General features: G+C 40.3%; 1 protein-coding gene across 1 annotated transcript in view; it reads right to left on the bottom strand.

The window, feature by feature from the left end:
* Positions 1–17,293: 17,293 nt before the first annotated feature.
* The window catches only part of KCNJ6 (potassium inwardly rectifying channel subfamily J member 6), a gene marked incomplete at both ends in the record, with an annotated part of 114,443 nt that continues 111,910 nt past the window's right edge, over positions 17,294–19,826 (bottom strand). The window contains one exon of the mRNA XM_082337654.1: positions 17,294–17,619. Within this exon, the coding sequence (XP_082193780.1) occupies positions 17,294–17,619 (326 nt within the window). The remainder of the gene's footprint in view (positions 17,620–19,826) is intronic.

Below are 19,826 nucleotides of genomic sequence, written 5' to 3'. Positions count from 1 at the left end.
AAGGGAAATTTTTAATGAAATCTATTTTGGTATGGTACACTGAAAATGCATTTATTAAACTGGCCTATTTTTTTTTTTAATCCAGTACACTTCTTGTGCATTTGAAGCGATTTCACTTCAAGTATTAATTTAGCAGAAGGGAGAGAATATTTCTTAAACACGGGTTTGAAGAGGAGGGAAGGAAATGTCTTCAGACATGTACCCTCTTCATTCTTCCAGTAACAGTGGCTGGAGCAGTACCTGCCTCCGGGCGTGACAGCGGAGAGCAAATTCATGCGTGTGCAGCCCCCTTCCCATTTGCACTGAAGCAATTTTGAACTCTGGTTATTCTTTGTGTGCGTGGGACGAGGGTTAAAGCACTAAGCTGATTCTTGAAAATTCAGTTCTATATCCAGCTCTGTGGCAGATTTTCAGCATAGCTTTAGACAAGCTACTTCACTTCTTCTGTCTCTGAGTTATGCACCCTGCAAAAATCTGTAATAATGGAGCTTTTTATAAAAGATTGTTTCAGTCTTGCAACTTTTTGGTTATAATTTCTTCATGAAGTTTGAATCATTTTTCTTATGGGCACAAACTGACAGAGCAAATAAGGCAAAATATTGTACTTCTCCTGAATGGGTATCTCTGTTCATTCACTCTGGAAATGGAGGAAAAGCACTGTGTAGTTTGTGACTAGTCTCAAGTAAAGAGACAAAGCAAAAGCTTACAATACTCCGTCTGCTGAGGAAACGAGAAAACCAGTGAAAGTATGCTTGAGTCCGGCAGTTCTGGACTTTGTCTAGGCATACCACAAGCAAAAAACCTCACAAGGCTGAATTCCTCAACTTGGGAAAACTAAAAGGATATTTTGATGTTCATTAAGGAATTAAAAAAGCCATTTGCTACAAATTAGTGAAGGTGGAATTTGTGCTGTATTTCTGGGGGCAGAGAGACAAAAGTGCTAACTCAGTCTACGATGCTTCAGGAGAGCATAATTCAAGAAAGGGAAGACATACGTGGTAGATTAGATAAAGTGCAGAGGCTGCAACTGTCAACACAGAAATAACTGAAAGTGAATTTGAGGTAAGAGATATGAAGGATGAACAGCTATTAATAATAATGAGACATTGAAAAAATCCCACAGCCGTTGATGGAAGAAATCTGAGAACGTAATGCTATTAGAAGGGTTTGTAAAAATAGTAAGATATGTTTGCAGGGGATGTTTCTCAGTCATGTCGGTGGAGTAATGGAACATAAAATGCAAGTTTCTAGAGCTGGCGCATTGGAGGTCCATAAGCAAGTTAGATTTCTGGAGCTAACCAAAATCCACGCCAGAGGAAAAACCTTACAGAAATAGCTGAACTGCTGTATCAGATGACCACAGTGAGACTACATTTGATATAGCATGGAAAGCAGAAACACTTGTACATGTCAGTCAAGAGTGGAACGTGACAGGAAGAAAGTGGAGTGGATAAAGCTCAAAGAAAGTAAAGAATTTAAGCTAGCCAAAAAAAAAAAAAAAAGAAAGAAAAAACAGAAAGAAATAAAAACTCTGAAATCCATCTACTCTTCTGATGCAATTATGGTTTTCAATGGGCAGGAACCATTTTTTCCAGTCATTGAGTCTGGAGAAGAATATGGAGGAAAAATAAAATAGTGCAGGCTCAGTGGAAAAGGTACTGTGCTGTCTGGCTTGAGTGATAACAGGATTTTTTTTTCCCATGAAATACAACTGAAGAAACAGCTGTCTGGCTGATAGCTCCCTCTTTTCTTCACAGTGAAAGTTAAAGAAGTCTGTTTGCATGCAGTTGAGCAGCTCTGACCTGATTTGCAGTTCAGAGGAGAACCATTTACCAAAAAAAAAAAAAAAAAAAAAAAAGCATTCCTCTCCTTTTCAGTTTTAATATAAAAATACAGGATGTCATTATGGTAAATTGTTAACCAGCAACAGTGTGACCATTTGGCATACAGTACCAAATGGCATAGAGGCCTTCTTGCATGTCCCTTGGACCTTCAGCTTCCAAGTAACCTGAGTCTTAAGAAATTTAAAGGAAAGCATCAGTTTTCACGGATCACAACAAGACCAAGACAAAATAAAAAATCCCCCTATGAAATGGATTATTTCACATAAATACTCCTTGTATTTGCTTCTATTCACTGAGAACCAGGAGAACCTTACCAAACCAGCAAGATTTTTTTTTTCAGTTTCAAATGAAGCAAATTTGCCTAGAAAGATTTCAGCCAGCTCTGCTGATGGCTACTGGTCATTGCATAAGAGCATCCCTCCCTTGGAGGGAGATGTGACTCCCCTCGCTGATCTTTTGGATAGCAAACAGCTACACGCAGGCAGCAGGTTAAGCACGTTGCTGGAATTAGATGGGTAACTTGCATGCCCTGGTTATTATTGTTCAGTGGGGAGTAAATATAACAAACAGCTTTGCAGCCCACCGTGTTAAATGGAATTCAGTGATGTGTCATTTACAAAACCAAATGGTTTTAAGATGATCCGGCAATGTGCTGAGTAGCTCTTGTAACGTTCATAGACTCTAATTTGGGAAAGGTATTTGTGCACACCCATGACCTTAAGAGCACAGCTCCATTCCTGTGCTTAAAGACAAAATTTCCTAAATTCGTTGTCACAATACCTTCAATTCTTGTTGAAAAATTCACACAATTAAAATGAAAATGTTGATGAAAATGTGACTATCTTGCTCTTCTTCCAGCACATTTTAGCAAAACACAAACAGCATTATTGCTGCATGTTATGCTAATAAAATATGCATGCTGTTTGGAGGGTGTAGGCTTGTGGTTAGTTTGTATAACAGCAACTGTTTTCTTGGGTTTGTGCAACATAATTTTCTCTGAAAAGTTAGTTAATTTTTTTACTATCCTTGGTCCTTTTACATAAGTTATCTAATGTGAAGTAAAATGTGGCATGAAGGGAGTAATAATCAACATCTTGTAAAACTATATCTGAGTATACTAAGTTTTTTAATACCAGCAGGGAACTGAATCATAGTTAATACTGTTTCTCCTCTTCTTTGTTTCCGTAACAAAATAAAATAACAGAAACTGATTTTCAGTTATTTACCAACTTAAGAAAAAACGTGCATTAGAAGTCAGGTGTGGGAGTTGGTATGTATTTTAATGATTCATATTCCCAGGACTGTTGGTAGGTGTTTTTGGTGGTTTTTTTTTTGCTTCTCCATTCATTTTGGTACATTGAATTGGCTTAAATTCTTATCTACTTCTCATTATTTTTATAAAAAATAGCGTGAATCCAATCATTCAATCTGAATATTCAGTTTAGAGGGGATATGACGCTATCAAACTACAAAAAAGTAGTTTGAAGTCCACCCCCTTGTCATATGGAAAGCAAACATGAACCAAATATTTGCAAAAAGGTGAAAACCAGCTGGAGCTCTGGGGAACAGAAGAAACAGCTTATAGAAAGGTAGAAAGACCTTTGCTTTTGTTCTCTTCCTTCCCTTACTCCTGAAAGGGGTCCTGTCTGATCTCTCAGACAAGTTTTTATTCCACCTTCCCCTTTTTCTTCCTAACTGCATTTTTGTTTTTGACATTTTATCACAGGATAAGTGCTCTTGCCCATCTTCCTCCTCCTGTTCATCTTCAGGCTCACTGAGTGCTCAGTTTGTAGTCACTGGTGTCTTTCTCTTTCCGTGCTGCCCCTCATCCCACTCTCACCCTCGGGCAGAAGCACCCTCGCAGGCATGTGGGGAGGGTGCTCTGTAAGCAAATCTCAGAAGGGTGCTCCATCTGCCTCCAGCCTTAGGGTGCTCCATCTGCCTCCAGCCTTCAGGCTGGAGGCATGTTGTGGCCTTGGAAACACCAAATTGCTGTCATCTTGAATTCTTCTTTCTTCTGGCTTTCTTCTGTGAGGTCTCCTAGAGATCAGCTCTCTAGAGTTGCTTCATCAGAGTTTCCACAGAGGTGTACCTCAATCCCTCCAGAACTTGCTGTGGGAGTTTAGTGGGTCTCTGTCCTTGGACCCCTTCTCTTCTCCCTACCCGTCCCCGTTTCTATCCCATCCCATCCTTTGACAAAAAAATCAGCAAGTATCTGTATGGAAAACTCTGTAATCTACCTCTCTGCTCCAGTCCTGCCTTGTCTGTCCCTAGGGTCAACTTCGCTAAAACTCAGATATATGGCCCAAATATTTAAATTAAATTTATATTTAAATGCAAATTTCTATATTATAAATGTAAGGGTAAATTATCAAAAGTCTTCTCATCTTTCTTGTGTTTCTCTTTTGCGTTCGAGAATAACTCTCCATAAATAGTAATACAATAGTTTTATGTATAGCTTTAATTTTCCTCCTTGTAACTTCTGGTTTTTTTTGGTGACAGTTATAAAAACCTTAATACTGGTTCGTCCATATGCTCGCTGATATTGAAGCCTTACCTAGCCTAACAATGATGCTGCATTGCTTCCTTTTCTCTTCATATTTATCTCTCTGTCATCTCTAGTTTTATAACTGAGACTTGTCTACCCAGAAAGTTAATCTAAATTAGCTAATGGTATAATTTGAAGTGGATTAGTTTGATTGCACTGAATCAGTTTATGGCACTTACTCAAAACTGAAATGGCTTTAACTTAATTCAGTTTATTCCACTCTCCAAATAATGATCAAATAAGTTTGAGTTAGAGTTGATTCTTACGGGCTTTTCAGAAAAAGCAAATTATAAAGAACTTGAGCAATGAGAAGCAGAAATTTGTCTTGAGATGTGGTGCAATGGGTGGCCAGAATTCGGTGTAGTAAAATGACTGATGAGGCAAGGGACAGGGTATGGAATAGAAAGCTGAGTTGTCACTGAGAAAACTGAATTCTGGTAAATTAAAATTTGCTTAACTATAAAGCACATTCAAAGAAATATCTGTTGATTTGGAATCTGATTATAGTATGTTATGTGAATAACTAGTGTTGTAACATTTAGAGAAAGTATAAAGGAAAATACACTTTGATATAATGTGAGAAAGTGCCACACGAAACTGAAACTGTTGAATACTGTTGAAAACCAGTTTCAAAATGTCTCAGAGACCCAGACCATTACCCACCAACCCCCATTATTTAAAATTTTGTATTTGCAGTGTATTAACTGTTTTTCCCACATAAATCAAAGCAGAACTTGGCAAACATATGGGCTGTAGAAAAGATCTTCATCCTATTGTCCTATAATCCAATGAAACATTGTTAAATTTCAAGTATCCTAGTAGCAATAATGAAGCTCTTACTAGAACAGTGCTTGGAGGCTGATCTTTCATAACTAGTTTAGGAGCATAAGACCTATTGAAAAGTATCTTACCATTTTAAAGACTATGCCTGTCAAGATAATCTTGTAACTTTTAACCTTTTTAAACACTGGAGTTTATAATGTTCAATAATTGAAAAAGCACACCCCTTTTAGAGGTTGTATTTCATCTACTAGAAGCTTACTTAAGTGTTAGAGGGAGAGCGACACTTTTTTTCCTTCCTTTCTTTCTCCCTTGCTTCTTTTCTTTCAGCAAATTATCAATGTTTATGTGAAACGGTACTACCCCCCAATGACTAATGATGAACAACTGCTTTTATAGAAGAAATGTGGTCTGGAAGCACAACACACAAACCTCATCAGTTTTGACCACATATAGATTTCTGACAAATAATTTCTGTGACTGTGTATCCTCCATTTTCAGGCTAATGTTGGTGCATATTCCTGTAGTGCCATAAAAGCAGTGACTGATGTAAGCCTACGTGTGTTGCACCGGCTTTGAACTGTCTAGTTCAATTCCCAGCGAGGTACCCACAGGAACAGACCCTCGGAGACCTCTGGAGCCACGCAGCCTGTGTTTGAGCTGTGTGCACCACTAGCATTTCCAGGCCAGGTGAAAGTGAGTTTGCAGGTCAACTGGACGCATTTACTCCGATAGCTCTTTGCTAATTTTCCGATAAAATGATTGCCAAATCAACCAAGAGCGAAGTGCGATGTACTGACAAGGAATGTAGCTTGCCTTTGGCTGAGGTGGGTAGAATGTGAGTCAATGAAAGTGTCCGGACATGGCCCACCTCCAGACCTGAGGCTGCAACGAGGTCCTTGTTCACCCACACCTGCTGTGACATCCACCGGTTCTCAAAATGTGGAGCCTTGTAGGTACACCACCTGCAGGTGAATGCAGGAAAACCAAAGATGCAAAAAAGGGAGCCTGAACTCTGGGCTATGAATTAGGGAAAGCAGCTCTTCATTCTCAGCTCTCACTGACAGCCGTCCCTTCTGTTACTTGCACACTGGTGAATTAAACACAAGCAAATTAAACACAAGCAAATTAAATCAAGACATTGTCCAAAGCTGTTTTTTGTTCCAGAGGAAAGAATTTATGTATTTATTTATTTATTAGTATCCCCTTTTTTAGAGTGGGTAAACAATTTTCCTAGCATAGTAGTGTCATATATGTTTTGTTAAAAAAATTAATTAGTTGTCTAAATACATTATCTTCTTGTGCTTTCTTAATAAATGTGCTTTCATTATTACCCATTTACAGGTGTATCAATATTGTTTCTAGGGAAAGACAAAAACATGCAAAGGTAGGTTAATAACCAAACTGTTACTTTTGCATACCTGCCTCATATCTTCTCTTATCTGATAGAATAATGGTATAGACACTGCTATGACAGCAAGTAGGCAACTGCACCTTCCACAGAAGTTTTTTTTCTGCTTCCTCCTGTTCTGCTGACTAAGATGATTTGTGCATGTGCAGTTTAGCTAATTTATTCATAAACTTCTATGTAAGTGTTTTAGGGTAGATACAATTTCCTAATTTGCTAACCTAATTGTGTTAACATTCAACTTCTGAGATTTATGCAGAACTGCAGAAAAAAATATATTTGATATTTGAATAAAAAGAAAGGGGACTATGCCTTGAAGTGGTTTAGAAAAAAGGTCTTTACCTGCATGTTTTGCTTATCGGTAAAAAGTTTCTAAAGATTACAAACATGTCTCAAAATGAAGAGGTGTGGGAAAGGTTTCACTTTTAACTGAATGAAATTTCTACTAACACCATAAAACTGAAGTTCTGATTACATTATTATTTCTTACTCTACTGGGAATGATATAGCAGACTTCAGGCTTTGAAAAATCTGGAATTTGTGACTACGGATAAAGTGGTATCTAAACTAAAGTAAAAATCTTTATTCATGTTTGTCTAAGGTAGTTGCTTTAGTTTCTGTTTGTCCATTTGCTGGATTAAATGGAAGAAAAGATCGTAGTAATTGCCTTTCATGCTCTGACTCTAGCCATTGGTGATATTAAAATGCAATGTTACTTATGGGACTCTAAAATACTGTCATTTGGTGCTTCAATCAGCAGTTAAATTACTTACCATTTTGATATTCAAAATTAACTATCATAGTTAATTTTTGTAAAATGACCATACTAAACAACAGAAAAGTGATTTTAGGTGGTTTTGTGTGTTAAGTGGAGGTTGTTGATCCATACCATGAAGATTTTTGGGCACATGATTTTGAAGATGTTTGCCTTTGTCCTTACCGTACCCATGTGAGGTTGAGAGGAAGGCAACATCGAGGGCTTGTTACCAGGACAGATTGCTGAAGGGCCAGCAAGCCTAGAGGAAAATGTTCCCCGTTTTGAGGGCTCTACCCAGGGCTTCCAGGAAAAGTGTTGATTATTTGCTAGCGTTCACTTGAATTGTCAAGAAAAAACCTTGATAACAAGCTCTAATTTATTATTGCTGAAGGTACTCTAGGGTCACAGTGTTCACCATCAGGTGCTTGTTCCTTAGGAAAAGTGGGCTTCTCTTCTCACAGCGTTCATCACAAGCAATATCAAGAACACAGTTACCAGGGTGAGGTGGAAAAAAACCCCCTAAACCAAACAAAAAAAAAGCGCCAACAAACAAAACCCAAAATATATGTTAGTGAGATATTAAGAGCATCATTTAGTGAAGTGGGAGCAAGCCCTTCTCCCCCCTTCTCCCCCCTTCTCCCCCCTTCTCCCCCCTTCTCCCCCCTTCTCCCCCCTTTCCTCCCTTTCCTCCCTTTCCTCCCTTTCCTCCCTTTCCTCCCTTTTCTCCTCCCCCTCTTTTCCCCCCTTCCCTGCCCCCACTTTTTTCCCTCCTTTTTTTTCCTTTTTGTTGCCTTTTTTGTCCCACAATGGAATTTTCCATTGTGGGACAGCCACAATGCAGAAAAAAAGCAGTCAGTGCTTCCTTGGTGTTTCGGATGCGACTTTGAGGGGCTGTTGCTGGAACATGCCGGCATTTCCATCCCTGTGCTCGTGTAACCTTTCCCGTCTCTCCTGCTGCTCACAAGCTGTCAGCTATGATCATTTTTTAATCATTCATTTCTTAACTGGCTATCCACTCGTTCCAGGTGGACCAGGATAGAGTATTGCCTTTCAGCCTTTAGAGGCACAGCTCTAGTTTCAGCCAGTGACTAGAGAAAGTCTTTGTATCTCATCTTACTGTGAATTTTATGGTAGATCTCAGAATTTTTCAACTTAACCCCAATTTTTTTTTCTTTTAACTCTTCAGAAATTGACTGATAATTTGTGACCTGATGGGTAGAAAATGCCAGGGGAGGAAGGATATCTGGCTTGAGCTTCTGCAACTCCATATTTAAGATGATCTAAGATTAAAAATTTCTGAGTCAGTTACAGGAGGAATTTCAGACTACACTTCCCAAATCCCAGGTGGGTCCTTGACATTTCGGTCCAAACCCTTCACAGGTCCATTTTTGTGAAAACATACAAAATATCATATTGGGAATAGTTTAATTTTGGCTGTAATCAGAGTCGTGGCAATGACTGACTCATATTATTAAAGGTGAGCTTGGTGGCAGACTTCTTCACTGCTAGATATCTCCAGCAGTGTATTTTATTAAAAAAAAATATTAATATCTATTCATTTTTACAGCAGGTAAACTGACATTAACTCAATGGTGTGAATTTGTTCGTTATCTGCCAAGATGAGCAAAAATGGATTTTTCAGCCTATTTCAAGAAAGTCTTCAGCTGAACAAAGCATTTTGTTCTAATATCAAAATGCTTCATTACTGTATTTTGGAAATATGAGAGGGAAAAACTGTGAATGGAATATTCCCTTCTGATTTGTAAAGTGATGCATTTTAATTTTTGTGAATTTTTCCTCTGAAGCAGTTCAGTATATTGATCTTGTTCTAATTATCAGTACTAATCCACAGATTACTGAATAATTAATAACTAAAGACCCCAAATAAATTATTTCTTTACAAAACTAGAATTAGTTTTGAAAGGTCATATTTTTATGGCCATGTAGATTTTTAGCAAATCAATCAGAGCGTTGACACAAAGAGAGAACAAACACTGTCATTAAAAAAGAAAAAGGAAACTGTTATTTAAATTTATGAAATAAAGCCACATCTTTCTCTGCCATTTTTCAGGAAAATTTCTATGTAGTTTTCTTTTTCTGTTTCTGTTTCTGTTCTACTGTTTTTTCTCTGGGAAATCAGGCTAAGCAGAAGTTTAACTCCTTTTACATGTATTACTTATCTTTTTAGGTGACCTTGCTGTGATTTGTCTTCAAGTTAATTTTGAATTTCTGCCTCTCAAGGAATAAAAGCTTTTCTACAATCGGTACTGTAGGTACTAAGTAGCATACAACTAATATCTTCCTTGTTATGTAGATGGTGGCAACAGACCCTAAAGACGGGGTCTTGAAGAGGCACAATGATTTTTGTGCATTGAACATTTTTCCCCCTTCTTTTGAATTCAGTAAGTTTAAAAACAATGCCGTCTCTTGTTGATATTACTTCAATGCATTTCACAGGGAGGGAAAAAGTGCTGAATGGGGTTTAAGTGATGAATTCTCTCCCTTGTCTCTTCTCATTATACGGATTTCATTTTGATGATTTGGCTAGCCAATTTTTTTAAGCAATAGTTTTGGTTATGCTTTACTATATTTATTCATAGTAATTTTGTGTATATGTCAAAGAAATGATACTTGTGTATAAAAAGTAAAAAATGGGCAGTAGCATGGCTTAGCTTTGAACTCCTAATCCCAGTGGCCCTGTCCTTTGGCCAAGACTTTTGTTGGGTTTCATTTGTGGACTTTGCACTTACTTGTGTTCCTTCCTTTCCCTGTCCCCAGGGATCTTTTTTATTTGCTATGAACTATTTTACCTTTTGATTGGAAAGTGCATTATCTTGTTTTCCCGTGTTTTAAGTATTGAGCTTATTAGAAATCTGAGGATTGCTGGTTTCTCTGCTAAGTGATGGCTTCCATTTTTTCCTACAGAAGCTACAGCACAAGTGCAAGCTGTGCAGCTTCTGCTTCTTACCCCACTGCCATGCCTTAACCTGATTTCAATAAAACGCCTTTAAGAGAGTCAAGTCATTCTTCGTTCTTGTTCAGTAGTGTCTTTAGCACATTTGACAGTGCCTTTAGTGATCCCTAGGGTGCTTAAAAATGTGTGCCTAAAACCTGCTGCAACATGTGTGGGTTCTTTAGGACTTTGGCATGTATTTGATGCAGATGGCATTTCAGTGAGGTGGAGACCTCCTGACTCCATCATGTCCCAGGGAGCTTAAAAGCAGGAGCAAAAGGCAGCACCAAGTTCCTACGTCATCAGATGAGCAGATGGTCTCTCTTCACAGAAATGCCTCCTAATTCCTACTGATCTTGGTAAGATCTGGTAAATGTTCAGCATTTCTGAAAATCACAAGCAGAGATTTAGGAGGTTACTTCTAGCATCCCATCCATGTAAACCAAAAATGTTGCCGTGAAAAGGAAATAACTTCTATCACCGTCTGAACGCGATTCATTATAATGACTTCAAAGTGCAACAGTTTGCGTTCCCCACCCCCAATCTTACTGATATTTTCAGATTAGAGATTTCTCATTAAGATATCATAATCTTTTTTAGAAAAGGTCCTTTTTACTTTGAGTTTAATTTGATTAGAGTTACATTCTTGGGAAGATTTTTTAGGTATTTAAAGAGCTCTGCTAGCAGTGCCATGCTCCAGCTCCATTTCCTCAGCTCAGCAGAAGGCTGCATACGACATGCTGTGCACGTGAGGAGGAGTGAACACTGTGTGTTGCATTGCCATCCTTTCTGAACTAGAATGGTGCCATCTCCAGCACCATATCACACATCATTTAGCACGGATATTTCAGTGAGGAATTTGGGTCCTCCTGGTCACGATGATGGGGAAGCAGCCAGGGAGGGTGGCTGCAATGATTCGTGCTTGTGTGCCAGGCATCCTCCTTTCCTGAGCTGGAAGAAGTCCAGAGGACTCCAGTCCAACAGACTGTGAAAAGCATGTGGAGGAAAGTGTGGTGGGGTAACAGTTCTCCACCAGTTCTTCCAGTTTAAACCTTCCAGAAAAGTTAATGGAAGTGACTGCCTATAATCATTTGAGTGAAAACAGCTCTATGGCTTGGAAGAGTGGCTGATACAGATTTCAAAGCAAGCTGGTAGCAAGATGGTGCCTGTAGCTTCCAGTGGACTGCCTGTGAGCTGCAGCTGTGAGTTTGGAGCTGCCGCCTTTGATTTAAAAAAAAAAGAAAAAAAGTGGGGAGGGCTCTCCCGCATCCTGACCTCTGAGAAAAAAATCCTCAAAGCAGCTGGTATTATTTGAAACTCTTAAGTTTTTATTCTGTGTGGATGACGCACAATTTAGGGAGGATGAGGGAAGAACTGTGGTTTATACTTGTGAATGTGCTTAGAACAGAAAACAGATTTCACACTTGAGATGAAATAGCAAGATACTCGGGTCTCTTTAGAACACTGTCTTTGGATACGATGTCTGTGTGCTATTGGTGTGAAACTGTCTTAGAGCATCAGACAATAAATGGGAGAATGGCAAGTGGTAAAATAAGTATGCCATGGCACCAAAGTTGCCACTAGGTTATAATTTCTGGAAATCCAGAGGATCTGAAAAAATGGAAATTGGTAGAAGTAAGCTTGAACTAAATACACAAAATGAAGCGTGCCCTGAAATTTCTAACACCACTTCTCCCCTCCAAAAAGCCAAATCCTAGAAGTTTAAAATTCACTCAGGAAGCATAAAAGAGCATCATCTAATATGAATAATAAATAACAGCTTTCAGGTCTTGTCTTCAAGAATTATTTACAGCACGTAGTCCAAATTTATGCCTGCTTTTCAAGCGCCTGTTTCCAAACAACATGTTTATGAGCTGAAGGAACAAGAGTGGAAGAGAAGCCAACTTTTGTTCTTTTTTTATTAGGTCTGATTTATAGCCTAAAAAATGTCCGAGTGAGGCAACATGGCTGTTAAGGAGGCTGATATTCTGAAAAGAAAGATATTTTGATGGACAGAGAGTACCATAATAGTAAAAAGTTTGTGTTTCACAGTCAGAAGCTCTGGTGGTAGCTGCTAAGAAATGTCCTACCTGAGGTGCCCAACCTTCCCATTGCCATATAGACAAATTACATTTTCTGCTTTGAGCCTCTAACTCACATCCACACTAAATAACTGGAGGAAATGGTATAAATTAGGGTTAAACTTGCTTAAATTGAAATCTGCAAAAGACAGGAGTCCCAGATACCCCTTCCTCCTGCCGGCCAGGGTTTCTGGGCATAACATCATGCATCCTCTCAGGGCTGTGTGCTGCTGTACCTGTCTGACAGTGAAGCTGGAGTGAGATAAAGCAACTTGGCTTCCCTCCACCTCCACCTCCTGGCAAGGCTGGTCTGGTTGGTGGTGTTCAGAGCACATTAAACCCAGGTCTTGGGAGATTTTGCCCTCCTAGGAGATGTGGTAGCTGGTTGCATTCGGAAACATAGGCAAAGGCCATGGTGCTGCACCTCTGCAGATAGCAGCTGACTGCTGGCTGTGCTGGCTCAGGGGGTGAGAATCCTGAGCACCGTGCCTTCCCCAGACTGAGGTCTGCCATTTAGCCAGGGAGAACCCTCATAGACTGGATGGAGACTGTTATGGACCCAGCGAATGAGGAATTTTCCATTCTTCCATTAAAAACTCAATGATTTAAAGTTTCTTTGGGCTAGTGGGAGAATTCAGCAGCCCTTGGCATAGAGGCTGGGGCTCTGTCATTTCTGTTACGGCAGGGTTAGTTTCTTTGGAGAAGTGGAATGTGGCTTTGAACCTCATGGGCTGAAGAGAGCACTGAATCCAGGTCTTCACTCTCCTAAGTAGCTGAATACCATGAAGCTGAGCGAAATGGGAACTTCTGCCCTGTGGCTGGAAAGAGAAAGGGTTTTCTTCCCTGATTTTGAAAGGCCTGAGTTTTCTCTTTAACTCCAGCAGAGGAACATGACCAGCCCCAGATCTGGGCACCTCCATGCAGCAGGGTTAAATCCAGAGCCTGTCTTGAAGTTCATTTCAAACCACTCTTCAAGCGTTTTCCTCTTGCATTTGCCAGCATCTTGTCCCACCTGGTTCAGCAGCTGCCTGCTGGGGACCCTTCTCTGGCATGCTACCTCCTTCCTCCGCCTTGCAAGGCGTGCACAGAGCTCTGACTCAGGGCTGTCAATTCTCTCTACCTGCATGCTTGCAGCAAGGCCCTTCATGGAAGCAGACGTTCAACTTTGATCACAGAAGTTAAATTTGTTGGGATGGCTCACATCAATGCCAATGACTATGGTTTTGTAGGGCAAAGTTCTAAATCATAACAGCTATATACTGCTAAGAGAATGTTTGCTTTTTTTTGATGCCTATTTTGAAATAATTTCTGAAATGTCTTTTAATGCTGGTAGGATGGTATTTATTGCTAAATAATAATCCAGAGATTCAAGTATTTGCTGGATGTCACATTCTCCCCCAGTATAAATTTGTGTTGCTCCATTAAAAGCAGTATGTCTGTCTATTATCAACACCTGAAAGATCTGGTTTGGAAACTTGTGGGGGGGAGAAACTATTAGTGTGTTATTAAAAAAGAAAAAAAAGAAAAAAATGTGAGGAGTCAGAGAGAACTGTGCAACACTGTGCATGAAGTCTGTACAAAGCAGCTCTGTGGCATTTCTGTTCATTGGAAGAAGGAATTGAGAGCTGCAGATTACTGAGAGCTCACATTTATCTCTGTAAATTCTTTTGCTCCTGGAAATCACAAGATACTCAGAGAAAAAGACATCAAAATGTATTAGTGAAGTAAGTATATAGAGATGTAATGGGTCTTGATTAATTATGTAGTCAATTATATTAAAATGTTGCATTATTCATGTTCCTTAAATGTGATTTGCCAAAAATATTCCCATAGGGCACTGATATTTCATAGTATAATGTTTAGGATTGGGAGATGAAGTTCTCAGGTTAAGTTATTTACTGTTAATGAAAACACCACTCAGTATATACGGCTTGAAAATCCATTGTTAATTAACAGCATTCAATTCTTAATTGTCTTTTTAACAGTTCAGTTGAAATCATTGACACAAAATACATTGTTAAACTGCTTAATCAATCATTGTAGAAAAATAGAGGTGTTTGATAGGGACATTCTAGTACAAAGTTTATGTGAAGCTTCCCCGTTGAAAGCTTTGGAGGCTTCTTTTTTTTAAGCTTATGTTACAAAAATGAGATTTCATAAACTTTACAGTCCGTACTACATTAATACCAAAGACAATAAAATACAGGGGGAGAAAGAGATGAACACACACACCTTAAGCTTTAAGTGCCCTATTCACAAAAATATAGCTTACACATGCGCATGCCCCAGTGGCGAAAAGTCTATTTTTTTGTGCTAAAGGACACAAAAATAGTTTAATTAAGGCCCTGAGCTGCTGTTCTAATTAACGCAAACTTTTGTTAAACTGCAGCAATGAATTATAGAGTGGCCCAGTAAATTACAAGAGCAAAAAGCAGGTTTATCCTCAGAGGAATGGTTTGCTTTCAGCTCGTGCACCTTTCGCTAGGACTGACACATGCAGGCGGCTCATCGCTACCGATGCCGCACTCCCTGCGGCTCCTCTGCTATGAGGCTTCTGTCGTCCAGTGGAGCTGTGGAGCCACCCTTCCTTAAAAATACTCAGTACCTCTCACGGGTAGCCTTATGGGTGGGCTGTGATGGATGAACTGGAGCACTCAGCAGCTGCTGATACTGGGGCAAAAGAACGAGCTTTAAAAGGGCTGTAGAAAAATGAGTGTTATTTCACAAAAGTTAAGTGTAAGTAACCTTTACTGAGTTGGCAGAATCAGCCAATCCCAGGTGGAGGGAGCAAAAATCCATATTCTGCACCGTTCCTTACATCATGCTGCTTTGTGAAAGCCTTCTAGGGAAAACGTTCAGGGCTGACCTGCCAGTCCCTGGTGTGCAACCCTTTCCCCACACCCTACTCTGCCCACCTCAGCATGAAGCACGGCTGGAGGACCTGCAGAAACCCCACTGACTAGCCACATACCGTGAAAATTAGCAAGGGGCAGTTGTTTCAGCAAAAAAATTGAAAACAGGTGTGAAATTAATGTGACAGCTATATCACAGTGCAAAATTTCCTCCTGCCCACTAAGTTTCTCCTGAGGTTTTTTTTTTTTCTCTTCTATTTTAACGTAAATGTTTCTGTACAAAAATGCTTCAGATTCTCTTCAGTGTATTCTTCCTTTTGGGAGTAGGCAGGTATAAAAAACAAAATTAAGGCTGCAGCTTCTTCTCCTTTGCTGACAGAAACGCTGTTCTTGATGGGCCTGAGGGAAAGCCCACTGAAAGCAACTCAATCTCTTTTCAAAGGTAGTATTTTATGCACGCTGGGCCTGACTGAGAGGTCCTTAGCACTGGGCAATGCCGCGCTGTGTGAGCAGCCCCGTGTGGAGCATGCCAGTGAAACTGTGACCGTACACATCAGTTCCCCTACTCGCGTGAGTGTTGCCGTGTAAGCTATGCAAATTATCACTGCCCTGCTAGTTTTGAAGTTGTCAAGTCAGAATGTACAGGATTTACACTGATTTACAACAGCCAAGGAGCTAACCGAAGGTGAAGAAAGTTGTTAGGGAGCCGCTCTCCTGAGCACGGGTGGCAGGAACCATGTGTTTAGCTGAGAAACCCTGTTGAAGCATATACCCAGGGATGTCGCACCATCCATGACTCTGCAGGACCGGCCAAGCACCGGCGCTGTCAACAAATGAATTTCATTGATTACAGCTTCAGATGAAATTCAGCTGTTTCTTTCCCAGCTGAGTAGCTAAAATCTACTCGCTAAGGTGCAACATTCAGTTTTCAATGGCTTGTGTTGTTTGTGTAGCAAACTACTCCGCTGAAATCCCGTGGTTTGGGTGGGGAGAAGGAAGAAGTTTCCTTAGATATTGCACATAAAGGATAATGCCTCCACATGAAACATGCTCGCTATATTAAGAGTATACAGGAAATTCTGGTTTGCCATGAGTTTGCCACAGCCTAAATTTTAGGTTGAACTGCCAAAAAAATAACCAGGAACAGTTTGCCTTATTTGTAAACATTTTCACAGTATTTGTAATTATGTTACAATTTCTCTACCCTGCCCTCTCCCAGACTTATGGCTTTTTAGAGTCGGTAAAACGATCTGTTTGGCAAACAGTGAGGTACTCTAAATAGCTGCCAGTCTGGTACACTGAAGAAAATGTCATGCACTAGAAGAGCCATAGATATAGGGGGAAAAAAAATCAATATTACAGTCCAAATATTAGAAGAGAAATGCCTACTTGATGGGTAGTTAGTTTTTGCATCCCAATATTTCTAGAGCTCTGTTTCTAACCTACATTAATTACACATCTATGTACATTATTTAGAAGTTCTTTACTACAGTACTTTTGTACATGCGGTATTTATTACTAAATGTAAAGAGAAAGTAATTACATAAGGCATATGTACAGTATCGTGTTGGATTGCAGATCCCTCTGCTCACCTTCGTCTTAAAGCTGCAAGGCCCATTTCATAGAGGCTTGCACTCAGTACGTGAAACTGTTCTGAAATACATAAAAACTAGAGCCAAGGCCCATTACTTTGATGAGCGTTAATTAGTCTTTCCTTTTAAATCCCTTGTATATATTCCCATTGCTTTTGGGTTTTTTTGTTGTTGATGGGAATAAACTTGGAAGTCTGAACTCAGAGAGGTGCTGAGGAAGCCAGCAGTCTTTACCAGGGTGGGGATGGAGATACCACCATCAATAATGGGTATTGCAGCTTTAACCCATGCCTTTGCTTAGTCTGTGAATCTCTTGAGTTTAAATTGGGCAGGTAGATATTTCGCATCTTAAGTGTTTATTTTCCCAGATTTAAGAACAACAAGGAAGAAAAAAAAAGAAGGTGTGTCAGAGAAAGAAAAGGGGAGCAAAGAGGGGGAAGATAAGGGAGGTGGTGTGGCCCTTATGCCTCCAGTGGTTCTACACTTTGGACTCATTCTCCAAGTTGGCCACATCACCGTTTCTTTCATTTTGGTCTTCTTGATTCTTTTCTTCCTCTTCAGTTTCCAGCTCAGCATGCTGGTCCAGCTTGCTGGAAACAGACCATGTGAGGGGCAGTTCTGCTCGGCTGGCCATCTCTGCCAGCTCTTTGGCACTGTAAACTGGTGTGTTGGTCTCATATGTTTCATGAAAACTGTTGTAGTCAACTTCATAAAATCCGTCCTCCAGAGTGAGGACAGGGGTGAAACGGTAACCCCACAGGATCTCACTCGTAATGTATGAACTTCGAGCTTGGCAGGTCATTCCTGTAACAGAAAAGGAAGAAGTGCTGTAATAAGGACACACCCAAATCCTAAATTATTTATTCATATAGGCAGAGAAGTGTTTGTAAAAGGACATATGCCAGAAAAGAAATAGGTTTGACATCACATGAGGTTGAGCGTAGAAAGCAATTTTACCATGCGTAACCTATCTGACACCCTTTCCTTCTGTGTGTGTACATAATAAGCGGCGAGTCTATGAACAAAGATTAACATTTCTTTATTAAATGCAGTTCTTCTTCCTGTGTTTCATCAACGAGTAACTCACCCACTGACGAGTCTCAGATGGCTTATTGAGAGCATACGTGACTTGCACGATGCCACCCTTTGGTTCCCTGGCGTGTAACAAACCCATGCTGCCATGTCCAGCAGTTGCCCAGGCTAACTGAGGAACTTATGCAAAACCTTTTCTCTGCTGGAGCTAACCCCTGAGCCTGTGACCACGGATTGACTTGGTTCCCTCAAAGGCTGGGGCTGCCTTTTAGTTATGTCGCTTTGAGGTTTGGGCTGGTGGCCAAAGCACAAACATCAGTAAAACTCCTGAAGGACGTTGTGATAGTGTGTGGTGTTGAATTCAGATAACTGGGACTAACTTCTTTGTTACCTTTCCTTCACAGCTCTGCTGAACCTCACTCTGGGAGCTGCTGTAGGGCAAAAAAATCTGTAAAATACTGTATTTTGTTAAGAGGCACAGAGAGAGGCAGCTGTTCCAAGCTCAAAGTGTAGTTCAGAGTGTCCTCTGGGTGAAGAAACCCCTGGCTGTGGCAGGGACCTGAGACTTGAGAACCTGCCCCATCTCAGACAGACAACTCAGGGAAACACTACAATAATATATTAATGCTCAGTAGTGGAAGGGGAAACCCAGCTGACTAGGAGAAGTTAATTTAAGAGGCAAAACCATGCTGCCAACAAAATGGGAGTACACTGAGAGAGTGTGATTGATAGTTTTCCTTTAATTATTTGCATGTTATTAACTATGTATTACTAAGCAAACATCAGCTAAACAGTATATGTCAAATGCTTAGTAAATAATGATACATAAACCCTGGACAAGCCTGCCACACATCAGTTATTTAGAAGGTAATCATAAGCAATTAAAATTGTTTAATTTTGGGGGCACAAATGGCAGTCTGTAGAAATGCACATCATTTCTCTGTGCTGCTGGCATCATATAAAGTTATATGGAGAGTCTCAGGAAGAGCAAACATCGGTAGTTTAATGTCTCTGATCTTTTTCAGGGCTGTGCAAACTGCTCTAGATAATTCTACCCCCATCCTCTTGAGCCTCCTCTCCAAGCTCAGATAACTTGCTTCTGATGGGTGAAAACTGCTGTTTCTGGTACCCTATCTTTTCTGATAACATTATGTTTGGAAAGACATTTACCAGCTGTTACCACACTGTGGTACTTCATCGCTTGTCCATCATTTCCCTCTGCTTACTGCAGTGCCTCAGACCCTGTGGAGGGGTGACTGTCAGGGAAAGCTTTAGCATGAAAACTGCTGCACTGTACCTACCAGCTACAGCCAGGCAGAAAAGGGACCATACTTCTACTGTGCTTACTGATCTTAATTTCTCTTTCCTTTTGCCTGACAGAAATACTCAAGCCTTCATTTTTCTCGGTTTTGCAGGACAAGACATGTTTGCGTTTCAATTCTCAAGTAACGCGCAAATGGAAATATAAAGATCTTACCATTTTTTTATTCATTTCACAGGTAGGAAGGGCTGAAGGACATGAAGCATACAACAAAATCATCTCTTGTGAGATTTCCTGTGCGATTTTCAGTCTAAAGGAGATCTTTCCCACAAAATGACAGAGGGAGAGGAACTTGGCTGCTCACAGAGCACTATACATATGAGAAACGTACTAGTTGTGAAGCAGCTTCCCCAAAGGGTAATTTATTTTTTTGCAGTACTTTTCTGGGCAGACCCTGAAGCGCGAGTGTAGTATTTGACAGGATCTCCTTGCCCTGGGAGGGATGCATTGGCAGGCTGGGGGCAGAGAGGGCCAGCAGCAACCAGTGCTGTTGTGGTCTCTTCCTGCTGTCTCAGGCTGGGGTGGTGTCCTACCAGCTCCTTTGCTGTTCCTTGGTGGCACACCGAGACCAGTGACCCCTGGATGGGTTTCCCCAAAGGAGTGTGCCATTCCTAAGACGCATGTGTTTCTAATTCCTTTCTCTGCTACTGAAATTTAA

This window comes from Platalea leucorodia (genome assembly GCF_965183815.1).
Source record: "Platalea leucorodia genome assembly, chromosome: 2".
Lineage (NCBI taxonomy): Eukaryota > Metazoa > Chordata > Aves > Pelecaniformes > Threskiornithidae > Platalea > Platalea leucorodia.
Note: the sequence above shows the minus strand (reverse complement) of the source record. Positions and strands in the feature narration are given on the sequence as shown.